The following is a 25,167-nucleotide window of genomic DNA, read 5'->3' as shown; positions in this document are numbered from 1 at the left end:
GTCGTTGTCAAAGACAACCACCAAAGCACTGAATGCGAGCATAAATGCCAGCACGGAGATAATTTTTCCCATTATAACTCCTGTCCGCAACCAGAAATCCTGTGCATCTGGTGCCAGAACTATTTTTATCATTATTAACGGCTTATCCTTGGCCGCTTTAACCTAGCAACAGAACAGTTACACGAGGAAACAATTTCGCATTGTACATACCATGCCGTTTTTGACCAGAGCCATAAATAAAAAAACCTATACAAAAACTACCGTAGTTACCGGCAGTCTTATCAAAAGCCGATCATGTAAACAGCATCAGGAAACCATAGCACCAGCTGCGTATTGGCTACGCAGTGCCTGAATACGGTTCACATAACCGTTGTACTCAGGCGAACTGTAGTGGGCATAGTTCATATTCTTAAACAGGCCAGTCAGCTTGATAAAGTAATCACGTACTTCATCTTTATCACTGAAGTTGTACTGCTGACGAATCAGGCTGACCACCAGATCAAAGTTCTCCTTCTGTCGATTGATCGGGCAAGAAGCATCAACATCATCAAACGCATCCTGCTGCAGATAGACCATGTCCAGTAAAAACGCTTCCTGGTAAGTAACATAGTCATCCAGAGTGATACCTTCTTCACCCGTCACCTGCATCATCTGATTGATGCTGTCACCACGTACCAGAAGAGCATGCATCTCTTTAACGTTACTTACCCATTCCAGAGACAGGTTCTTGGAGTACCAGTCTTCCAGCTGATCCAGATAACGAGACCAAGAAATCAATGGGTCAATAGCCGGATAGAAACGCTTGTAGGCACGATCATAGGACAATCCCAAGAAAGCCTTAACCGTACTCAGTGTTGCCTGTGTTACTGGCTCCTCAAAGTTACCACCGGCCGGTGATACAGAGCCAATCATGGTCAGCGAGCCTTCGGCACCGTCTTCGTTACGAATTACACCGCAGCGCTCATAGACACCTTTAATGGCTGAGTCCATGTATGCCGGGAAGCCTTCTTCACCTGGAATCTCTTCCAATCGGTTAGAGGTTTCACGCATGGCCTGAGCCCACCTAGACGTAGAATCGGCCAGTGCCAGAACGTTATAACCCATCTGACGATAGTACTCACCAAATGTCAGGCCCGTGTAGATAGACGCTTCACGGGCAGCTACTGGCATAGACGACGTGTTACAGATGATAATTGTACGATCGATTAGAGCCCCGCCTGTCTTTGGATCCTGCAGGTGAGGGAATTCTTCAATGGTTTCCACCACCTCACCGGCACGCTCACCACAGGCGGTTACAATTACGATATCCGCGTCACAGTAACGGGAGAAACCGTGCAGCAGTACAGTCTTACCTGAACCAAACGGTCCTGGAATACAGCCAGTACCACCACGGGCAATAGGGAAGAAAGTATCAACAATTCGTGTCGTCGTGATCAGTGGCTGATTAGGATACAGACGTTCCGTATTTCCCTTGCCAATCAGTGTTTCAGCAATGGATTTACGTACCGGCCACTTCTGGTACATGGTCAGAGGAATCTCTTCCCCCTTCTGATTCTTCACTCGGGCAACCACGGTATCAACCGCAAAGTTCCCTTCCTTAATCCATACCACCTCAACATCACCCACTGTCTCAAATGGGATCATGATCTTGTGGGTAAATCGTCCTTCTGGCACAGTTCCGAAGGTTTCACCGGCATGCAGACGATCACCAATTTTGGCAACTGCAGTAAACGCCCAGTTATGGGTACGATCCAATGACTCCATCTGTACGCCACGCTGCAGGAAGCGCCCATGTAGGTTAGCCAAGCGCTCCAGAGGGTTTTGCAGTCCATCGTAAATCATACTTAGAATGCCAGGTCCCAAATCAAGAGATAACATTTTACCAGTCTGAATAACCAAGTCACCAACTGCCACACCGCGGGTTTCTTCAAATACCTGAATGTCAGCAGTATTACCACGAACACGCAGGATTTCCGCCATCAACTGCTCCTCCACCGCTTCAGTGGAGCGACGGCTGGGTAGTACATAAACCACTTCGTTCTTTACCAAGGGTTTTTTCCCTACCCGAAGGCCAAGGATGCTTTCGATAGTGATAATATCCCCCATAACTGCTACCACCTTGGCAGTAGCCTGTTGCATCAGGTCTGTCTTTGTCTTTTCAGTCATGAGTATAACCGTTATCGTAAATAATGATGCGTAACCACCGATTTATCAGATGACACTTGATGATCAGTCTGGATATCAGGGCAACTGATAGGCAAATTCCCCAAGAGCCTGCCTAGTTAGGTCATTGAAGCGAAGCACTGCTTCATCACCGTTATAAGAGGTCCAGCGAGCCACCAAGTTCCAGCGCAGCAGGTAGATAACCACTGCTTCAAAATCAAACCGGTGCCGTACACCAAGCTCATTGAGCTTATTCCACACGGCTTCCATGACCGTTTTTTCCAGAGTTAGATAGTCTTTTTTATTGAGACATTTAACCGCGACGGAAATCCACGGAAAAGAATTCTGCAACCCCAGAGTCGGGTGACTCCAGTTACGTCGAATATAGGCGTACCGGCTACCATAGCTCCAACGTGCATAAGTCGGGGCCTGAATACCATTGGCTTTACGACGAATGGCTGCCACAATAGTTCGCATATCCAAACGCCAGTTGACCAGCTCTTTCAGGTCAGGAATGTTCAGCTCCTGCACCAAGCGCTCAGCCAGATTGATCAGGTACTCCTCTTTAACCTCTTCGCCAAGATGACTCCAGTGAACCAGTTGTTCCACCTTGACCAACGTTTCGCGATCTGGCGTAGAAAGCATCGCTATACGACGATCCAACTGAATCCTAGAGATAGACGTGATCTTACTGTTAAACAGCGAGTCAATATGAGGCAACGATGTCAGTAAGGTATAGTAGGCATTATCTGCCATTGCATTCCCCTTTGTATGCTCTGGTGACATGGGCTACCCAGTCACAACGAACTGACATCAATATTACTTGATGATGCCTTCAAGCAAGGCACGGAAACGTGGCTGAAGGTGCTTAAGAAGCACTGCAGACACGGCTTCATCCGTGAGCTCTACCTCTATATCTTTGTCCTGCAGACGAAAAGCTATACCACTCTGGCTGGCTTCACTCACTGTAAAGGTAACACCATCCTGAAGCATGTCACTGGCACGCTTCATGGCAAACTCCAGCAACCCTCCAGCTTTAAGCAGCTCTGGGTGATCGCGAAGTTCATCAACACCAATCACTTTCCTTGGCAGAACGACTTCTACACGGCTCTCTCCGCGCAGGTTATTCTCACCAGCCACTTCAATAATCATCTGTTCCAGCAGCTGATCACCTTCCATAGAATGACTGACAACGGCTCTAATCTGCTCAGAGAATTTTTCCAACAGGAAATCTTTTAGCTCCAGAATAGCGTTACGCTCAGCTAATTTCAGAGCTTCTTTACCAGCCTTGATGATGAAGTCAGCTCCTTCACGAGCCTTGCCAACAATAGCACTGGCACATTTCTCAGCGTCGGCAGTGATTTCCTCTGCTCTTGTTTGCGCATCCGTAATGATCTTATCCGCTTCGTCACGGCCGCTGTTCACACCTTGGCTACGCAGCTTTTCGATTAGTTCCTGAACGCCGACAGAAACCGTTTTCCCTTCGTGTGTTGCAATACTCATTCTCAAGTCCTGTGTTTACTGATGGGTCAGGCAATTTTCCCAACCACAGAGCACACTGTGTTCACAAAACAGCACAAAAAGCGCTCCTTTGTGCGACCACCATGGATGGTGAAAGTGCCCGTGTTGCCGGGAACATTACCGGCACACTTTGTGGCTTCTGAGGTCCCATCATCAGGCAGCGATGCCCTGACCCATTACCAAGGCGAATACGAAAGCAAATACCGCAAAACCCTCAACGATAGCGGCTGGAGCGATAGATAGACCAAACATTTCCGGTTTGTTTTTGGAAGCATTAATAGCTGCCGCTACGGCTTGTCCTTGGTAAACAGCAGAGTACATCAGGGCAACACCGGTCAATAGACCAATACCAAACAGACCAGGAGCACTGGCCAGAGTCACACCTATACTACTGAGGGTAAACATGATAACAATGCCATAAATAACCTGAGAAGAAGGCATGGCAGAGAGGCCTATAAACTTACCGTAGCCACTCTCAATATCCAGCATCGCACCACAAGCGGCCTGTCCGGCCACCGAACAGCCAATTGCAGAACCTACTGCGCCCAGAGCAACTGGAGCAAACATGCCTACCCAACCCAGTGCCAAAATCAGCCCATCCATTGTTAATCCTCTCGTTTACTAAAAGTTTTGAATGGGTAGCCTTCGCCAGAAAGACCCCAGTTAACAAATTCAATGACATTAAGACGCATTCCGTGAACCACACCACTCATAATGCACAGAGCAAAGTTAAGTAAGTGGCCCAGTAGCAGAATGATTCCAGCAAGCAGCACGCCAGTAACAGGGCTGGAATTAAGAACGTACATTGCCAGAGAGTTAAAGGTCATGGCCAGCGATGCACCGGACAGACCTAGGGCAAACAGGCGCACGTAGCTGAGAATATCCCCAAAAGCAGAGGTAATATTGTAGACGGCTTTCAGACCATCAAGCATTCTCAGAATCAGGTCTTTGATGGATTTAACTTCCCGGCTACTAGAGAACAGAAATACCAGTAAGCCACCAGCAACCATCAACCCAGGTCCGATAGTGGTCTCAAAAACCTCAGGTAAAGTACCGGTCATCCCAAGCCAGAGTGTCGTACCGCCAGCCATCAATCCAGCCCAGCCCAAAGGGGCCAGAGCATAACTTGAGCCTTGATTAACGACAGCCGTCATCACATTGGCAATAATCAGGTGAGAAACACCGATGATCACCGATAATTTCATCATGCCGTTGTAATCATTCAGATTGATAAAAGCAAGTCTACCCAGTAAGCCGGAGCTGTCCGGTGTGGCTCCAAAATAGCTGCCAATAAAGACACCCCAGACAATACCCACTGCTGACATGAAATACGCCAGATTCATCAAACGGCGACCGGTTTCACTATGCTTAAGTTTTCCTCTGAAGAAGAAGACAATCAGACCGAAAATCAGACAGTACACTGCATCACTCATTATCATCGCAAAAAACAGCGATAATGAGTAAAACACAACATTGCCTGGATCCCATGCCCGATAGTTCGGTGTCTGAAAGAAGCCCAGAGAATCTGCCCCCCCCCCAGTACCTGCTGCTTTATCCAGCATAGTAGGCGGTTTATCATCCACTGTTGGCTCTTCAAAAATAGCCGCGATACCACGGTCAGCTGAAAAGGCCTCAACATTAGTCTGATCAGCGACAGGAACCCAACCCTGAACCAAGAAGAAACTATCTTCATCCATAGTGCCAGAGGTTGCCTGCTCAAGATCTGCGCTGTCCATTCTGGCAGCCAATGCCTGATCCAGTAAATAACTCCAGCTAGTCATGGACTCACGTTCTGCTAGAAGATCCTCCATAGCGCCTTCCGCTTCATCCAGCATCTCTTCCAGCCTAAAGAGCGGAATCTTTCCTACATGGGATCGCCGGGTAGATAATAGTCTTTCCTCAGGCTCTTCATCAGACACTATAACAACATAACTGTCTTTCTGGTTTTGATGAATCAGCTCCCAAGGCAATGCACTTTCTTTAAGTGCTTCCTTCAGAGCGGACATCTCACTATTCGGCATTACATAAAACCAGAGTCTCTGTCCATTGAGATCAGACAATGCCGGGAAGGTGAATTCACCCCAAGGACGAACTTCACGAACACGCTCCTGCAACTTGTCACGCAAATCAGACTCTTCACGAAATCGTGATTTATTTGTCAGAATTTTATGCACAATGTCATCAATACGTGCCTTATCCTGACAATCCTTGAAATTACGAATCTGTCGTCTCTGCTTGGGGCTACGCTCTAACCAGATTTTGGCTTCACTGGCTTCAGTCGGTTGTACCTGAATCTCGGTAGCCTTATCGGTCAATGGGATAAGGTGTAGACAGCCAAGCGATTGGAGCCCTTTCAGAACCATAGTTTTATCCTTACTTGGTCCATAAATGGTGATCTTTTTCAGTCGTTTAATAGCCATAATCAATACTTTCGCAGGCTGACACATTAGCTGGAGGTCTGCGAACGACCTCCATTGGCTTCCCGTGCCAGAACTTTGCCCTTGGAAAGCTTAGCGTTCATAACACTGGCTCTGTCTTGGTCAGACATATAGATCTGGATCTTCTGAATGTTCTTTTTGGTCTGGGGAATCAGTACCTTTGAGAACAAGTTAACCCGCTGTGATGTTGTTCGAGTGGATTTATCCAACTCTTTATGCCTCAGTTGACGCACCATAAGCTCAACTCTAAGGCAAACCATCTGCTGCAACAGTTCGACCAGATAATCAACCCAGTGGGGCTTTGCTAGGTCACTGTACGGAGTGAGCGCAATTTCAATATGCTCAACCAGAGGAACATAAGTGCCTACGATATTTTCCTGCTTAAGGCGAACGTCTGTCACCTTAACCAAGTTGTCCACAGGTACATCATGTCTTGCCAGCATGGGCAGCTGTAGTCTAACCAGACGCTCAACGTCAGCAAGATGCTCACGGGCTTCAGCCAGGGCCTCTTCGGCTTTTTTACGCTCTCTCATCAACTGCTGGCGCTTTAGTTCCAGTGCTGGCAGATATCGATTGAACGTTTTTAAACTGAGCTTCTCTTTGTTTAACGAGCTTTTATTGAGAGCTACTGTGGCCATAATGATTACGCCTCAGCTGCTGCTTCATAAGCTGCCTTAACAACCAGTTGTTCCTGATTCGGCCAGTACTTCTCCATAAGACTCTGCTTCATCAGTGTCTCTTCCGACCCAAAGCATTCGGCCATTGTTGTCCAACACAGATCCAAGGCATCTTCAAGAGACATGACGGCATCCAGTGACATGAAACGCTGCTTGAACAACTTTCCGAACTTAATGGTTTGCAGGTCATAGCTGGACAATTCAAAAGCCATGGCCTTCTTCTGAGTCGCATTCACTGAATCCGAGTAGAAACGGATCATGGTGTTCATTAAGTGTGGATGGTCTTCCCTAGTTTCTTTACCCATAACCATATGTTTCAATCGCGACAGAGAACCAAATGGATCCAGATGGCCATCGTGCAAATAAAACTGACCTTCAGTGATATAACCGGTGTTATCAGGAACCGGATGAGTGACGTCATTACTTGGCATCGTGGTAACAGCCAGAATGGTCACGGAACCAGCGCCTTTATAGTCACAGGCCTTTTCATAACGGCGGGCCAGTTGGGAGTAAAGGTCACCAATATAACCACGGTTGACAGGAATCTTGTCCATAGCCACACCGATCTCTTTCATAGCATCCGCATAAGACGTCATGTCGGTCAGAAGCACCAGCACCTTCTTGGACTCTTCAACAGCGAAGTGCTCTGCCACTGCCAGCGCCATATCCGGTGTCAGAAGACGCTCAACCGTTGGGTCAGAAGCCAAGTTGGTGAACATAACAGTACGGGCAGATACCCCAGCCTCTTCAAAGGCCGTGCGAAAAAAATGGTAGTCGTCAAAAATCAGACCCATACCACCGAATACCACCACATCCGCTTCAGCCTGAATAGCAATACGCGCCAGTAATCGGTTGTAAGGTTCACCAGCCACAGAGAAAATAGGAATTTTCTGGGACTCAACCAATGTATTGAAGACATCGATCATCGGCACATTGGTACGCACCATGCGTGATGCTAGTACACGACAAACAGGGTTTACCGAAGGGCCATCAATCTCAATCTTAGGATCCTGCTCCAGTGCCGGGCCACCATCAATTGGCTCACCCGCACCATTAAAGATACGCCCCAGAATATTAGGAGAGTAGGTTGTCTTCATGGGCTGCCCTAGAAAGCAAACGGAAGCCCCGGTAGACAGACCCTTGGTACCGGTGAAGACCTGCAGGGAGACTTCTTCATGGTCGATCTTAATGATCTGGGCCATGGAGTATGTTTGTCCATCCTGCTCAATCAGCGCGAGGTCGCCGTAGTTGGCCTGGGCATTGCCATCAGCCAGATTAGGGACATGAACACAAACAAGGTCACCAACGATGCTGAGAATATTGGTGTATCGCAATAGGCTCTGGGGCATTACTGCTCCTCTATACTGCTGGGAAAATGGAAAAGAGAATGGATAATGGGCTCAGGAGATCATTATCAGTCGCGCATGCCTTGCTATGAAAGCTAAACACTTGACACAGGACATAACCACGTGTCGTATGTCTGCGACTCACATGCCTAAAAACCGATTTGCACCGCTGGCTCTATCCAAACCTCCTGTAAACAATCATTTCGTCTCAATAGCACAAGCACCTATGTCATCCACAAGTAAGCTATTGAGGAACTATTTAAAACAACGAATAAAAACTACCTAATAGAGTAGACAATTACACGAATTTCGCAGACTTCTACCTGTGCAGCAGGTCATAGTCATTCCTTCCTGCGGCTCTTCTCGTACCGATTAACTTCCTATGAGCTAACGACTTCTACCCAATGTCTCCACCATCACGGCCTTGATGGTATGCATACGATTTTCTGCCTGAGCAAATACAATAGAAGCTTCAGATTCAAATACGTCTTCTGTCACTTCTAGGCCATTCATACCAAACTTATCAGCAACTTCTTTGCCAATCGCAGTGTCATCATTGTGAAAGGCTGGCAGGCAGTGCAGAAAGCAGGCATTCGTATTACCTGTCTTTTCCATAACCGCCTGATTCACCTGAAATGGTTTCATTAGTTTTACTCTTTCATCCCAAGCTTCCATAGGCTCTCCCATGGAAACCCAGACATCGGTATACAAAAAATCGCAACCTGCTACCATTTCATCCACTGACTCAGTAATAGTTATTTTCGCCTTGGTGTACTTGGCAATTTCCCGACACTGTTCAACCAGAGCGATATTAGGGAAAAATGTTTCTGGCGCTGCAATCCTGAAATCCACACCCATTTTGGCAGAACCAACCATCAATGAGTTGGCAACATTGTTACGGCCATCCCCGAGATAGCAGAGCTTCATATCATTCAAGGGACGACCATTGCCGTGTTCCTGCATGGTCAGAAAATCGGCAAGCACCTGAGTCGGGTGCCAATCATCCGTCAGACCATTCCATACTGGGACACCAGCAAAGGTGGCCAGATCTTCAACGTGTGCCTGCAAGTGGCCACGAAATTCAATGCCATCGTACATACGGCCCAACACCCGAGCGGTATCCTTCACGGTTTCTTTGACGCCCATCTGGGAACCTCCACCGACGTAAGTCACATTGGCTCCCTGGTCGAAACAGGCTACTTCAAAGGCACAACGAGTCCTAGTAGACGCTTTTTCAAAAATCAGAACAATATTTCGCCCTTTCAAAAACTGCTCTTCAGTACCATATCGTTTGGTAGCTTTTAACTGCGCTGCACGCGCCAGCAAGTGGCTGATCTCCAGTGGAGAAAAGTCCAGTAGCTTGAGAAAATGACGGTTCTGCAAACTCTGAGTCATAACAGTTCCTAATTATCACTGTTCCTCAGCAAACTTGAGGAGCCTTGTTGCCACAGGCCAAGTTGGCGCAGCCATGTAACCCAGCTTTGATACCATTGCTTTCAAATAAAAGCTCCAGTTGAATTGATAACAATATTTAGTTAGGTATCTTGGCAAATGCTTCTGGTTAATATTGTGGTAAGTACCTTTCACAGAATTTTTGACGTTCCTGATCATGGTGTTGACCTCGTAAACAACTCATTAGCCATAGATTCGTGACCCACTGCGGACTGCTGTACGTTGGTGTCCGACGTCGGCTATTCCTGTGAATGCACCGAGACCATCACTAACAACACAGCAAGTATGATCACTGAAATGCTTTTGCACCCGGAGTTTCAGCTCCTTTTCCCGGGAACTTGGTGACCATTATGAAACGCATATACAGTTGGTGGTTTTCCTCATTGGTTTGCACATCGGCCACAAATGGGTGTTTGTTTTCAGAACCTCTTACTCGTTTGCCTCCATGTTTTTCACCAACCCAGTAGGAATAATCAATCTGCACATATCCTGGCAGGGAACGGCTGTAATCACGTTCTTTCATTACCCGCATAAGCTTGTGCTGCAAGCGCCACGCAGCATTATAATGAGGGATTACCAGCTGTCTCAAGAGCTCCATGGCCGATATACCAGTCTTGGTATGAGTCATTAAACACATACCAAACACTAAGTGATAAAGGCAATTTGCTAGCTTCCATAATGGTGCCACTAGTCAATGATGTCTGGTGCCGGAAGCGGTTGCACTGGTGTAGAGCTCACGGGTTTTTATGGTGTAATACTCTCGGCAACAACACAGAGGACATTCAAACCCATTGGGCACCGCCATTTGAAAAACTGGTCCAGTCATTGTTGTTCCTGACCATATTCCTTAAAAAACTCCACAAGGCTCATGCCTTTCTGGAACTGCATTTTATTTTTTCGCATGACGCACCTCCTACTTCGAGGAAACCAGATGTCGTAAGTCTAGACAAATAAGGATGCTTAAGTTAATGTTAGTCCGACGAGATAATCCCTTTCCGTTACATAGGCTTCAACCTTTTTGTACATATTAATGTGACGGGGAAAGAGTGATTTGAGTACTTTATTGACTGGCAAAGGCTCCGAATGAGCCATTTGGCACTTTTCAAAAAACAGCACTCGCCTAAAGACCTTAAAATCCAAGGGCTGTAGCAAAAACTGAAGCGTCAAACTCACGTTAATTTAACAACGTTATCACTCTTCCGATCCATATCCACGACCGGTTCTGCCGCTCAATGATTGGGTTTTACCGTATAACCGGTGGCTACCTATGCCATGCGTTTGCGATTTTTCTCCTCTCCCAGAATGAGCTTGGTTTGCAGCTTCTGCTGACTCTTCTGCACGTTCTTCCTAGTTGCTACCCTCAATCCTTCCGGGCGCATCACTAGGCCCTTACCGTCAAGACTGAAGATCTGCAGGTCTTCTGTTTGCTACATCCCAACCTTGAGCTGTTCGTAAAAAGCCTCAAAGTCTCAAGCCATATCCACCACAGTTCATAGCCTGTCGTTTTCCAACCATACTTGGGCAACTCTCACGATTTCGTTTGATCATTTTATCATAAGAACTATCCATCACATCGATGACAATTTTTCCGCTCATGTCATAATAGTATTGGTCAGTATTGAGGTTTAACTGAGCATTCAGCGAAAACACTCTGGATTGCTTACGCTGGCTGTAACTGCGACAGAACCAAACTAGCCGGTCAGTTATGGGGAGATATTTTCCCTGACGTGATTCCTCTGCTCACCGTCGCTACCAGTTACCCACGATTGCTACGGCTCATCATTAGCCTACTTATCTAGGTACCCTTGAAGGAGAAAGAGCAACACTTCGTTGCCTTCAGTCTGGATATAGCTCTCTATGGTGCTATGCTCCTGTTGGAGAGTGGATTCAAGGTACTGGATGATAGCGTCCAAATAATCACGAGCTGGTGAGAAGAATGAATAATCGAGGGTATTAACGTAGGATGCGTTCACAATATACGGGGTTATAGAACTATTGGTTTGACGATGCTGTATCAGCATAAAACCGTCCATTCCCCGTTGCCTGATATAGCGAAAACCATTGTGTTTTAGCGACTCAGTTGTCGTATCAACAGATCCGCACCAAATTAATATAACGGAAGTAGACGCTTCAATTTTGGCTACAACCATTGGATTTGAATGGCTTAAGACATTGGTATGTTTTTTGAACAGTGCCCCATGACTACTCCGGAGCCTTTACCACCAATAAAGTTCTAAAATCACTCTTCCATGTGACATCACTATGCACAAAAAGGCTGAAGCCTAGATAGCGCAGGTGTGGGTCTCGGCGAACTCACATTAATTCAGAACGATTCATCATAATGTAAGCAATAACACTGATAAAACGTGCAATATTAAAGCCCAAAGAATGAGTAAAAATACTTTAATTGCGCCCTTGCCTGATCGTGTGTGATTGGACAAAAACCAAGTGATGTGCCAAGCATTGCCTGTGCCAGCTTATTCAGATCCAACTGGACAACACAGCCAATCTTTGGATACCCTCCCAGAGTCGGCCGATCTCGCATGAGAATAATAGGCTGCCCGGTTTTCGTAATCTGGACAGCTCCAAGGGCAATACCTTCAGAAATAACGCCACTACTTGGAGGTTCGATCACAGGTCCATCCAAACGATACCCCATACGGTCACTATTGGAAGACACAGTAAAAGTAGATTGATAAAAACACGTCATACTTTCTTGAGAAAAGCTACTGGCCTGATAAGACTCTATCTAGATGTAACTTCAGGCATTTATCGTACACAGGAATATACCGAACAGGCACCATCCGATTCAACTCTGGTTTAAAAGGAGTTTTTGATCTCACCTGTAAGAGATCCTTAAACCCAACCAGACGGCCTTTTCCTGACTTTGCACTATTCTTGGCAACCCCACCAATGCCGTCCCTTATCACGGTGGCCACACTGCCAAAAACCTCAGGAGCAGAGAAACCTCCGGGAATAGCCAGATAAACTCTTAATCCTTTTCTGGGAAACTGAAAAGAGAGCTGTTCACCCTTAGCCAAATGAATCGTTTGCCACCCATTAACTGACTGTCCGTTCACCTGAGCTCCCAAGTCTGCACCAGTTAGTGCCAACGTTAGAGGCTGATGTGCCAAAAATTTCGCCTGTCCTGCGGTAATTTCCAGCTGAGGACAGCGCATATCATTTCCCAGTAGATAATTTGCCCAACAATATGCCAGAAGATCTACGGGCCCACCCTGAGCAACTCCCTGATGCCCCACCCCTGTGCGCCCAAGATCCTGAAACTGCACCATTAATCCAGGATCAATCACTTCCAATGCGACCACAAAGTACCTTCCAGCTCGAAAAATTCTTCCCGAAAGATCGGTTGGAACCGAACAGAGTAGCCAACAGAAAAAGGCGACATGGGATTTTTCTCAAAATCAATCAAAGGAATCGGGCAGTTACCAATGATCTGCCAGCCTCCTGGAGACTCAGAGGGGTAAACGTCAGTTTGCTGGTCAGCAATACCAACACTACCAGCAGGCAACCGCTTCCGAGGTTCCAACTTCCTTTGGGTAGCAATAGCAGTATCGACTTTGCCTAAAAAAGCAAACCCAAGGCTGAAGCCGATAGCACAGACAACATAAACAGACTGACTGTGAATCATGATCACATCACCAACAGAGCAATTATGAATTCTGGCCAGATTGGGCAGATCCGGGCCGGCCTCCAGACCGTAACAAACGGGTAATGTTATTACTTTACTTAACACTTGATGGTTACCACCACCTCTACTATTACGTGCCAGAGAAAAATCATAAATAATAGTCAATAGCTTTTTCTTTAACTTAGAAAAGTCGGTTTTTAGTGGGTGGTATTGAATATAAATCGTCGTATAAGAAGGAATCACTTCGATCAACTCTGATGCCAGAGATTCTCTGATTTTATTCGCTAAAGCCCCAACCCAGACGGCAAGATTGGTATCAATATGATCACTCAACTGGATGATCAGTCCTGTTTCCGAGACAAACTTAATATCAATCATGGTGTCAATAACTGGTGTAACTTTTGGATCAGTACAATTGAATCAGGGTTATCTCCATGAACGCACACTGTGTCCGCCTTCAATGGGAGCTGGTTACCACTGATGGTTGTAATTACCCCATAGATCAAACCCGTGACTTGCTGAATAATCAGGGCGTGATCATGATAAACGGCTCCTGCCACAGATCTTGGTACCAACAACCCATTATCATCATAAACCCTATCTGCATAAGCCTCATAAATTAGGGGAACTGAATACCTGTCAGCAGCCTTCTGGTGCATTTCATTATTTCCCATGGCCTGAACCATAATTGCAGGCTTGAAATCCATTTGAGACGCAGCAACAACAATTGCCCCAAACACATCCTGATCTTCCAACATGTCGTGATAGAGAACACCATGAGGCTTGATGTACTTCACTCTGGCCCCAGACTGTTGGCAGATAGCATCCAGCGCTCCGGTTTGATACGCCACCAGATGAGCTATGCTTTCATGGCTATGGAGAATATGGCGCCGACCAAAGCCACCTTTGTCATTGTATCCAAGGTGAGCACCAACAATAACATTACAGCTTACGGCCTGCTTAACAGTACTGCTCATGATGTCAGGATCAGAAGCGTGAAACCCACAGGCAATATTGGCCATATCGATTCATGGTATTACCGCTTCATCATTTCCAATTTGCCAGAGACCAAAACCCTCCCCAATATCACAATTCAGCTTCATGGTGTTACCTAAAAACGTACATTACTTAGCCATTATGTCATGGAAATCCATAAGACCACAGGTCAGCCTGTTTAAACACACCAGAACAAGGCAGAAAAATAACAGGCGTCTACCATAAATAACTTGCCATTAACCTACTTGCATCTATTTTTTTAGAAATTACGCGATGTTCTACTTTTCTTACTTCTTAAGAAGTCGAAAAGGCTCTGATTTTCAAACGCTCAAACCAATACGTCGTACGACCAAGCTATGAGGAACAGAGGATAACGCCAAACCTACGAGTAGTTAGAAGCAAGATTAAGCAACTATACTGCACTAACATACACTATTTGAGCTGTAACCCTTCCCTACCTTCGTATTTTAACCTTTCATGGTCTATAAAAAAGTAGAACATCGCATAAAAATTTGAGTATTCCAAAATCCTCAAATCAGCCTGAAAAGAGCGTACGCCAGTGATTTCAGGCCTTTAGTTCAAAAATGATTAAACACAGCGATTCTCTGCCGGGCTGGAGTTGTTCAGCTACCTCGTTATCGCTCATTGATTCTGCCTTTGGCTAAAGTGCATACGGTGAAGTTCCTTCCTTCAAATATTGTTGCCAATCTGGCATGGATTTCAGCTTTTCATAAGGCGTCATCATATTTTCATAATGGTACTTTTTCCTTTCTTCGCCTTTTGCATCAATAATCATTTCAGGAAAAAAGCAGGCCCTGTGAAAGTTGATGAAAGGTGTCAGATAGTTTTTATTAAACTCGGTAATTTATTCAGCATGGTGTTGCAATATATAGACATAGCCAAACATATTCCTGATAATGACACCGTTTTTTGATTCACCCAGTTCATTGTCATTTGGGGTGGTTCTTTTGATACAACATGCAGCCGCTAAAACATCTGGTTTTTTGATATATCAGGTAACGAAAAATAAACGGTTATATGGTGATATAACGTCGTCAAACCAATAACTACATAACACCGTCTATTGTGAACGCATCCTACGACAATACCATCTATTATTCATTCTTCTCTCTAGTTCGTAATCATGTGAACGCTATCATTCAGCACCTTGAATCCACTATCCAACAAGAGCATGGCACCATATAGAGCTATATCCTGTGAAGGCAACGAAGTATTGCACCTTCTCTTCCAAAGGTATCTGGATAAACATAGCAATGATGAGCCGCAGCAATCTTCGGTAACGAGTAGTAACGATGAGCAGAGAAATCACGTTAGAAAAAATACTTACCGACAACGAACCAGCTTGTTTGGTTCTGTCGTAGTCAGGCGTTGCAGTTACAGCCAGCGGAAGCAATCAAGCGTGTTTACGCTGGGTGCTCAGTTAAACTTCAATACTGACAAGTACTCTTATAGCATGAGGGAAAAAATTGTACCTGATATGATGGATCGCTCTTATGCTCGAACGATTAAACGACATAGTGAGAGTTGCCCCGGCATGATTGGAAAACGACAGGCTATGCAACTGGTAGCGGATACGGCTCAAGACTTTGAGGCTTTTTACGAACAACGCAAGGTTGAGATTGAGCAAACAGAAGACCTGCCGATCCTCAGTTTTGACGGTAAGAGCTTGGTGATGCGCTAGGAAGGATTGAGGGAGGCAACCAAGAAGAACGCGCAAAAGAGTCAGTAGAAGCGACAAACTAGGCTCAGCCAGCTAGAGAAGAAAGATCGCAAACGAATATGGTACAGGTAGCACCGTTTATACGGTAAAACCCAATCCTCGAACGGCAGAATCGGTCATGTATATGGATCGGAAGAGCGCCAACGTTGTTAAATTACGTCCTCCAGCTAGGAATAAGAGAGTGTATGGCAGTGTGAAAAGAGAGGAGGAAGCCGTAATAGAATAAGCTTTCGAGGAAGCCTCAGGCTAGATCCTGAGCAGAAACGGCAGTTGGTCATTGTGAATGATGGGCACCATCATCAGCGAAAATTGATTACCGTAATTATGAAAAAGAATGGAGTTAAGGCAACCATCATAATGGACTGTATCCATGTACTTGAATATCTGTGGAAAACCGGTCACTGCTGACACGACAAGGTAGAGGAGGCTATTGAAAGCTGGGTGGCAGAACGGTCACGGAAGATACTCAGGAAAGAGTCTGACAAGATGGCCCTAGGAATCCGGCAAAGTGCGAGCAAGAGAGGTTTTACGAAACGTGAGGCCATTGATAAGTATGCAGACTATCTTCAAAAAAACCGTCCCACGCTCTGCTATGACAAGGTGCTGGATGCTGGCTATCCGATTGCCAGTGGAGTCATTGAGGAAGCTTGCCGCCATGTGATCAATGACCGTATGGATCTAACCGGAGCAAAGTGGAGTTTACAAGGAGCTGAGGCTGTGTTGAAGCCACGCTCACTGGATTCAAGTGGAGATTGGCAGGCGTATCGAAACTTCCATAGGTCATGCTCTCGCCTTCGTAATCATGGAGAACTAATGGATGTGGCGTCGTAGTAAATGAACCACATTCATTGTCATTTATCTTGAGTATCTTGATTTTGTGAACTTTATGTGAGGACTGTCCAGTAAATAAGCTACACGATAGTTGATGTACTCAAACCTATTGTCTGAGTGGAACCCTGTAATTTGAAGGGAAAAGCCTCCAGCAACTCTTCAAGTCAAGTACAAGTATCAGACAATCTTCATTGATTTGTTCTACTTAACAGACAACCTGAAACTTGGTTACCTCATCCACTGCATTGATATGGTACAACCATTTGACCTTATCCTGATCCCCCTAATGAACAGTATCCATCCTGATGAAACCTACCTGTCCATCAGACTGTGGTTTCCGTCTAGTTCCGATGGACGCTGTACAGCACGAGTAACGTTTTTATACTGCCACCTGTTTGGGATGCCTTTGACTGGCGCAAGTTGTGGAGATTAGCAACCGAGATATCGGCCAGTCGTTCATAACGATGATCTCCACACTGATAAGCCCGTTCTCATATCCTTGTTACCTAATGGTCATTCATGGAGCCGATCCGTCTCCACCAGCAGTCGAATATCACCTTGGTATATCGAGATTGAAATCCATTGACCGTCCGCTGTTTACGCTTCAGGCAACCTTGGTCAAGGTACTCCTTGATCAAGCTGGTAATATGGACTTAAGAATAGCCTAGAGCAACGATTACATATTGCCTAATTACCCACCTTCTCCGGCTTGCTCAAATTACGGTATCGGAAATATCTGAGGAGGTGGTGGGAGTGGGTGTGGGTCTCAATCCATTGATAACACTAATCTTTTTATTCCACGCAAGGCTAGATATTCGTCGTTGTTTGAAGTAGTTCATCTGCCTGTTTGAGCATTTTTATGGGCCGTGTGTTCATTATTATTTTCATCCAGTAATCATGTACGAAAGATCATAAATCACAGGCTCATTTCATGTTGTAAATAAGGCTTCCATTCAGGCTCCTTTAATATTGGAAGAGACTATTGGTAGACTCCTACTGTTTGAATGCTAAATAAAGACACACATTCCATCTAACCAACCATTCGTTACGAGATGTTAGACTTTTCCAAGAGTCCAAAAATTGAAGTTCCTCGAGTAACCAATGGCTATAAGCCTATCGCTGTACTTTAGTGCAGTGGTCAAGCGAGTTCATTACACATTTAGTGACATATAAATAGCCTTACTACCGTGATTCACTGGTTTGGCCATATGGACATAATGGCCGTAAGCCTTGCCATTCGTATCGGTTAGACTTTTAGTGGCAACGATAAAAGTCAAACAACGCATTTTCATTTTAAAGTAAAACATGAACCATACATCACCAAAATTTTTAGAATCTAACTATCAAACCAATCTGAAACCGCTTTATCGATCAACCACCACGTCGAACTGAGTCTAGAGACTAAATTTTCAAACCATAAACTAATAATAATTAATCAGAAAAGAAGATTCCTATCTGAAAGAATAAATGATGACTGTTCAATATGTTTAGACCCATTTGCAATAGATAAAAACAAGAAAATAACATTGCTTAATTGCACACACTTATATCATAATTAATATATTGTACGTCACATTAATCAACCTCAAAATGATTGCCATGTTTGCAGGACAATTATAATACCAACTACCATTAAAACCTACGTAAGATATAAGGAAGTAAGTGGCCTTCTACAAAAATTATATGATAATCAATTGTGCTTTCCTAAAGTAACCGGGAAAAGTGTAATTATGCAGTATACACGCTGCACATATCCTCTGAGCGTATTGCAACACCTCTCTCCATCGCACTTTTTAGAGAGAAACCAGCAAAAGCTAATTCAATGGATACGTGATGAGCTTAAGAAAAAAGACATTATCCCAGCCAGCTGTGATTACAGGGAAAACATTAAATATCCCAGCATAACAAGTATTCATACCCAAGTAGGAATAATTATGAACATATACTATAGAGGAATGGAAAATATAACTGTTCCCTTTTTGCCCAAAGTATCAATACAGGTACAGACAGTTTAAATTGTTTCAAAAGACTTTTAAAATAATTAAGAACAGACCTTCTATTTAATCACCTATGTTACACTACAATGCACTATTTGATACCACTTTAAGTCTATTCATTCAGAGCTATAACCAATAGATGGGAATAAAATAGTTTTAAAAAACATTCAGCCTTGTGAATAAAATCACAGCCATTCCTCCCTCAAAAGAAGAAAAACAAGACCACCAAACTAATATCACAATATTGGAATAAAGATAAACAATTTTTTTGATCGCTAGAAAAAACTTTCAGCTGTGATAAATTGAGAGAAGAACTTGAAGCCAAAATCTTAAGCTATGAATCTTTATTTCACAGTTCAAGCACATTACTAAACAATCCAAGCTGACTTAAAATAAATCCACCACCACTAGGATTGCTGAGTACAGACAGTTTATTATTTTGACAAGACTCATCCCCACCTTAAAAATTGAAAGCCAGCATAACTTATCATTGGTACGCGATGTTCGACTTTTCTTACTTTCCAGAAAAGTCGAACATTCCATGATTATCACTGGCTTCAGCCAATACAACCTATATGACCAAACTCTGGAAAATCGAGAATAACGCCAAACTTACACGTCTATAGGAGGGATATTAAGCATAGTTATGTTGAACTACGTACACTATTACACTGTAATCATTGGTAAGCCATGTATTTTACACTTTCATTCCCTCTAAAAAAATCAAACATCTCGTCATTGATACAAACTTTTAATCTCATCAGCCAGAATTTAAAGCCACTTCTCTACATCCTAATGATCACTGGTATAGGTTCGCCTGAGGCACTCAAGTTTATGTGGCTAGTCACCATCAATACCAAGGAAGAAATAATACCTTGAAACCACTAGTGCATTTCTTTCCTTCAGTCATTCATAAATCTCAAGACCGGAGATCGGCAACCATTCAAACCACAAGCATAAAAACATCGTCCCTTCCAGCTTAAGTATTTTCCAATCATAAAATGAGCCTGAAAAGAGCATAAGCCAGTGATTGCAAGCATTTAGTTCAAAAATCTGTATTTAGTGTGATTCTTTTGATACTACAATGAAGCCGTTAAAACATCATGGTTTTCGCTATATCCGGTAACGAAAAAGATACGGTTCGAACGTGAGTTAGACGAAATAATCCCTTGCGCTACATAGGCCTCAGCCTTTTTGCACATATCCATGTTACAAAAAAAAAGTGCTTTGAGTACTTTACTGCCTAGCAAAGGCTCAGAAGGAACCATGGGGCACTGTTAAAAAAACATCACTATGCCTAAAGCCCTTAAAATTCAATGGCCGCAGCCAAAATTGAAGTGCCTAACTCATGTGAGGTAACGTGAGCTAGACGAGATAATCCCTTGCGCTACATAGGATTCAGCATTTTTGTACATATTCATGTTACAGAAAAAGAGTGATTTGAGTACCTTATTGGCTGGTAAATGCTCCAAAGGAACAATTGAACACTTTTCAAAAAACATAACTATGACTCAAGCCATGAAAAGCCAAAGGCTGTAGCCAAACTGAAGCGTCGAACTCACGTTAGTTATTGGTTTGACGACGTTACATAACCATACAAACGTCTCTTTTTCGTTACCTGATATACAAAACCCACGATGTCTTAGCGACTGAATTGTCGTATCAAAAGAACCACCCACATATAATGTCGTCAAACCAATAATTCCATAACCTCGTCTCTTGTGAACGCATCCTGCGCCAATACCATCGATTATTTATTCTTCTCACCAGCTAGAGATCATTCATACGCTATCATTCAGCACCTTTAATCCACTCTACAACAAGAGCATGGCACCATAGAGAGCTATATCCAGACTGAAGGCAACGAAGTGTTGCTCCTTCTACTCCAATGGTATCTGGATAAGCAGGCCAATGATGAGCCGCAGCAATCGTCGGTCACGTGTAGCAGAGAAATTACGTCAGAAAAAATACCTACAGACAACTGACCCGCGTGCTTGGTTCTGTCGTAGTCAGGCGCCACAGTTACAGCCAGTGTAAGCAATCGAGCGTGTTTCCGCTGGATGCTCAGTTAAACCTCAATATTGACAAGTACTCTGATGACATTAGAGAAAAAATTGTCAGCGATATGCTGGTCGTTCTTATGATCGAACGTGGTATGGTTCCCTTGCTACGACGCCATATTCATTAGTTCTACATGATTACGAAGGCGAAAGCATTACTTATGGCAATTCCAATACTAATGCCAATCTCCACTTGGATCCAGAGAGTGTAGCTTCAACACAGCCTAGGCCCATTGCAAACTCTACTAGCATAGGTTAAATTCATACGGTCATTGATCAAACGTCGGCAAGCTCCCTCAATGACAACACTGGCAAGCTGGTAGCCAGCATCAAGCACCTTGTCGTAGCAGATACTAGGGCAGTTTGTTTGAAGATAGTCTGCACACTTATCAATGGCATCCAGTTTTGTCAGACCTCTCTTACTCGCACTTTGTCAGATTCCCTTAACCACCTTGTCAAACGCACCCCTGAGTATCTTCACAGACAGCTCTGACAAACAGCTTTCAATAACCTCATCACCTTTGTCGTATAAGCAATGACCGGCTTTACGCAGATATTCAAGTACATGGATAAAATCCATGATGATGGTTGCCTTAACTACCTTCTTTTTCCTAATACGGTAACCAGTTTCCGCTGATGATGGTGCCCATAAATAACAATGGCGCACTGACGTTTCTGTTCCGGATCTCACCTGAGCGCTTCCTCCAAAGCTTCCTCTATCACGGCTTCCGCCCATCTTTCTACACTGGCTCACACTCTCTTATTCTTGGCTGGAGGACGGAATTTAACAACGTTGTCGCTCTTCCGATCCATATCCATCACCGGTTATACCGTTCGAGGATTGGGTTTTACCATATAACCGGTGACTACCTGTGCCATTCGTTTGCGACCTTTTCTCTCTCTATAGCTAAGCTTGGTTTGCAGCCTCTGCCGACTCTTTTGCGCATTCTTCTTGGTTGCTTCCCTCAACCATTACGGGCGCATCACCAACCCACTACTGTTTAAACTGAGGATCTGCAGGTCTTCTGTTTGCTCAATCTCAACCTTGAGCTGTTTGTAAAAGACCTTAAAGTCTTGAGCTGTATCCGCTACCAGTTGCACAGTCTGTCGTTTCCCAAAAATACCAAGGCAACTCTTATGATGTATTTAATCGTTCTATTATAAGAGTGATCCCTCACATAGCTGACAATTTTCCCCCTCATCCCATCAGAGTACCGATTAGTATTGAGGTTTAACTGAGCGTCCAGCGGAAACACGCTGGATTACTTACACTGGATGTAACTGCTACACCTGACTACGACAGAACCAAACAAGCCGACTATTGCTGCGTCTCATCATGGGCCTGCTTATCCAGATGCCCTTGGAGAAGAAGGCGCAACACTTAGTTGCCTTCAGTCAGGATATAGCTCTCTATAGTGCTATGCTCTTGTTGAAGAGTGGATTCAAGGTGCTGAATGATAGCGTCCAAATGATCACGAGCTGGTGAAAAGACTGAATCATCTATGGTATAGGTGTAGGATTCGTTCACAATCAACGATGTTATATAGTTATTGGTTTGACGACGTTATATAACCACAAACCAGTCTCCTTTTCGTTACAGGCTATGTCGAAAACCATGATGTTTCAGCGGCTGCATTGTCATATCAAAAGAATAGCACCCAATAACAATGACTCACTGCTGTTTCTGCTCCTGATCTAACCTTAGAGCTTCCTCGAAAGCTTCTTCTATCACTGCTTCCGCCTCTCTTCCTACACTGACCAACACTCCCTTATTCTTGGCTGGAGGACAGAATTAACAACGTCATCGCACTTCCAATCCATATTCATGACCGATTCTGTCGTTCGAGAATTGGGTTTTACCGTATTACACGGTGACTACCTGTGCCATTCGTTTACGATCTTTCTTCTCTCCAAAACTAAGCTTGGTTTGCAGCTTATGCTGACTCTTTTGCACGTTCTTCTTGGTGGCTTCCATCAACCATTCTGGGCGCATCACCGAGCCATTCCCGTAAAAACTGAGGATCTGCAGGTCTTCTGTTTGCTCAATCACAACCTTGCGCTGATCATAAAACGCCTCAAAATCTTGAGCCGTATTCGCTACCAGTGGCATAGTCTGTCGTTTTCCAAACATACTTGGGCAACTCTCACGATACCGCTTAATCGCTTGATTATAAGAACGACCCATCACATTGCTAACAATTTTTCCCCTCATACCATCATAGTACTTGTCAGTATTGAGGTTTAACTGAGCACCCAGCGAAACCACGCTTGATTGCTTCCGCTGGCTGTAACTGTACGCCTGACTACGACAGAACCAAACAAGCTGGTCAGTTTTCGGAAGGTATTTTTTCTAACGTGATTTCTCTGCTCTCCATCGCTACCAGTTACCGACGATTGCTGCGGCTCATCATTGGCCTGTTTATCCAGAGACCATTGGAGGAGAAGGAGAAACACTTCGTTGCTTCCGGTACTGATATAGCTCTCTATGGTACCATGCTCTTGTTGGATAGTGGATTCAAGATGCTGAATGATAGCGTCCAAATGATCACGAGCTGGTGAGAAGAATGAATAATCTAAGGTATTGGCGTAGTATGCGTTCACAATACACGGTGTTATGTAGTTATTGGCTTGACGACGTTATATAACCATAAAACCATCTCTTTTTCGTTACCGGATATATCTAAACCCATAATCTTTTAGCGGCTACATTGTCGTATCAAAAGAGCCGCACCGAAAGCGACTATAGAACTCATAAAACAGGCTTTGATACCACTGGCGGTTTATCTAAAGTCTCAGCGCATGTGGCAACCAACGGGCCTGTCATTCATTGAATCGACGCCCATCGTTGTCTGTAACAACCATAGGATAAACAACCACAAGTCTTCAGTGAAGAGGCTAAACGGAGGAAAACGTCTACAGGTTGGAAGTTTGATTTTAATTTACACCTTATCATTAACCATCTTGTAGGAATTATATCATTTTGGATGACAACGGCTCACACCTATAACCGTACACAGTACAAGATATCATCGAAGGGTTACCTTGCTGGATTTATGGAGATAATGGCTATATCTCTGAGAAATTAGTAGCCTAGTTACAAGAGAAAGGCCTAAACCTAGTAACTAAAGCTAGGAGCAATATGAAGCCAAAGGAGCTGAAGGCCTTTGATAAAGTGATGTTTATAAAACTGGCAGTAATAGAAAGCGTAAATGATCAGTTGCAGACTATTTCGCAAATCGAACATACTCGGCACCATACACCATACACCATACACCATACACCATGCACCATGCACCATTTAACTTTGCTGTAAACCTGATGGACGGATTGATTGCCTATGCACGGCAGCCCAGAAAGCCACATATGGATTTGATGTTTAGGTACTAACAGTAGGTGTACCAATGGCTTGCTGAACGTCGAACTAACGTAGCTGGGGCTCACCTGTCTTTCACCATTAAACTCACGTTATTTAAAACCATTTTTGAACAAAAAGCCTGAAATCACTAGTTTACGTTCTTTTCAGGATTGAAAAATACTGTGGGTGAAGGCATTAAGTAGAAATCAACAGTATCAAGTGTTCCAGAAACTACTGATTACTGAGGTGATAATAGTGAAAAACGACTCAATTACAGTAGACCATATTGTTTCAGCTTCTTGCGCAGCGTCCCACGGTTAAGCCCCAGTAAAGTTGCTGCGCGGGTCTGGTTACCCTTAACGTATGCCATTACAGTTTCCAGCAGAGGCGCTTCTACTTCAGACAAAACCATCTGATAGACATCAGTGACGTCCTGCCCATCCAAGTGGGCAAAGTAGTTATTCATGGACTTTTCCACACTGTCGCGCAGAGTCTGGGACTCTGGTGTTTTCGCCGCTGTGGTAAGACTTCCCCCACGGCAATTTACTGGACGACCTTCTTCTATGATTACTTGTGTTGCCGTCATGCCGCTATGTCCTCTCCGTTACCTGTAAACTTTGACTCTGAAAAACGCTGAAAATACTCTCTAGTGCAAGTTTGCTGTTCCTGTGAAGACTACAGATTATTAAAATTCCGACGACTCTCCAGACCTGATGACTGATCCTGTATGTACCAGCCAACATGCTTCCTAGCAATCCTCACGCCCTGAAGCTCTCAATAAAACTGATGAAGTGTTTCCAAGTACCCCTGCAGGATTTCATGAACCTCATTCTGGTCCGGTGCTGCCAGATGTTCGCCATGTTTCAGAAAATGATTAATCTCCCGGAAAATCCATGGGCGACCATGGGCTGCACGACATATCATTAAAACGTTGGCGCCAG

The 25,167-nt window shown here is 44.4% G+C and overlaps 1 protein-coding gene across 1 annotated transcript; it reads right to left on the bottom strand.

The window, feature by feature from the left end:
- Positions 1–306: 306 nt before the first annotated feature.
- LOC311329216 (V-type ATP synthase alpha chain-like) lies at positions 307–2,166 on the bottom strand (the record flags this gene model as incomplete). Its single annotated transcript, XM_084463090.1, has 1 exon — positions 307–2,166. The coding sequence occupies one exon, from the start codon at positions 2,164–2,166 to the stop codon at positions 307–309; it is 1,860 nt and encodes a 619-aa protein (XP_084319216.1).
- Positions 2,167–25,167: the final 23,001 nt, after the last annotated feature.

The sequence above is a fragment of the Borostomias antarcticus genome (assembly GCF_949987555.1).
Source record: "Borostomias antarcticus genome assembly, contig: scaffold_253, whole genome shotgun sequence".
In the NCBI taxonomy this organism is placed as follows: domain Eukaryota; kingdom Metazoa; phylum Chordata; class Actinopteri; order Stomiiformes; family Stomiidae; genus Borostomias; species Borostomias antarcticus.
The sequence above is the reverse complement of the archived record's forward strand: the minus strand, read 5'-3'. Positions and strand labels throughout refer to the sequence as shown.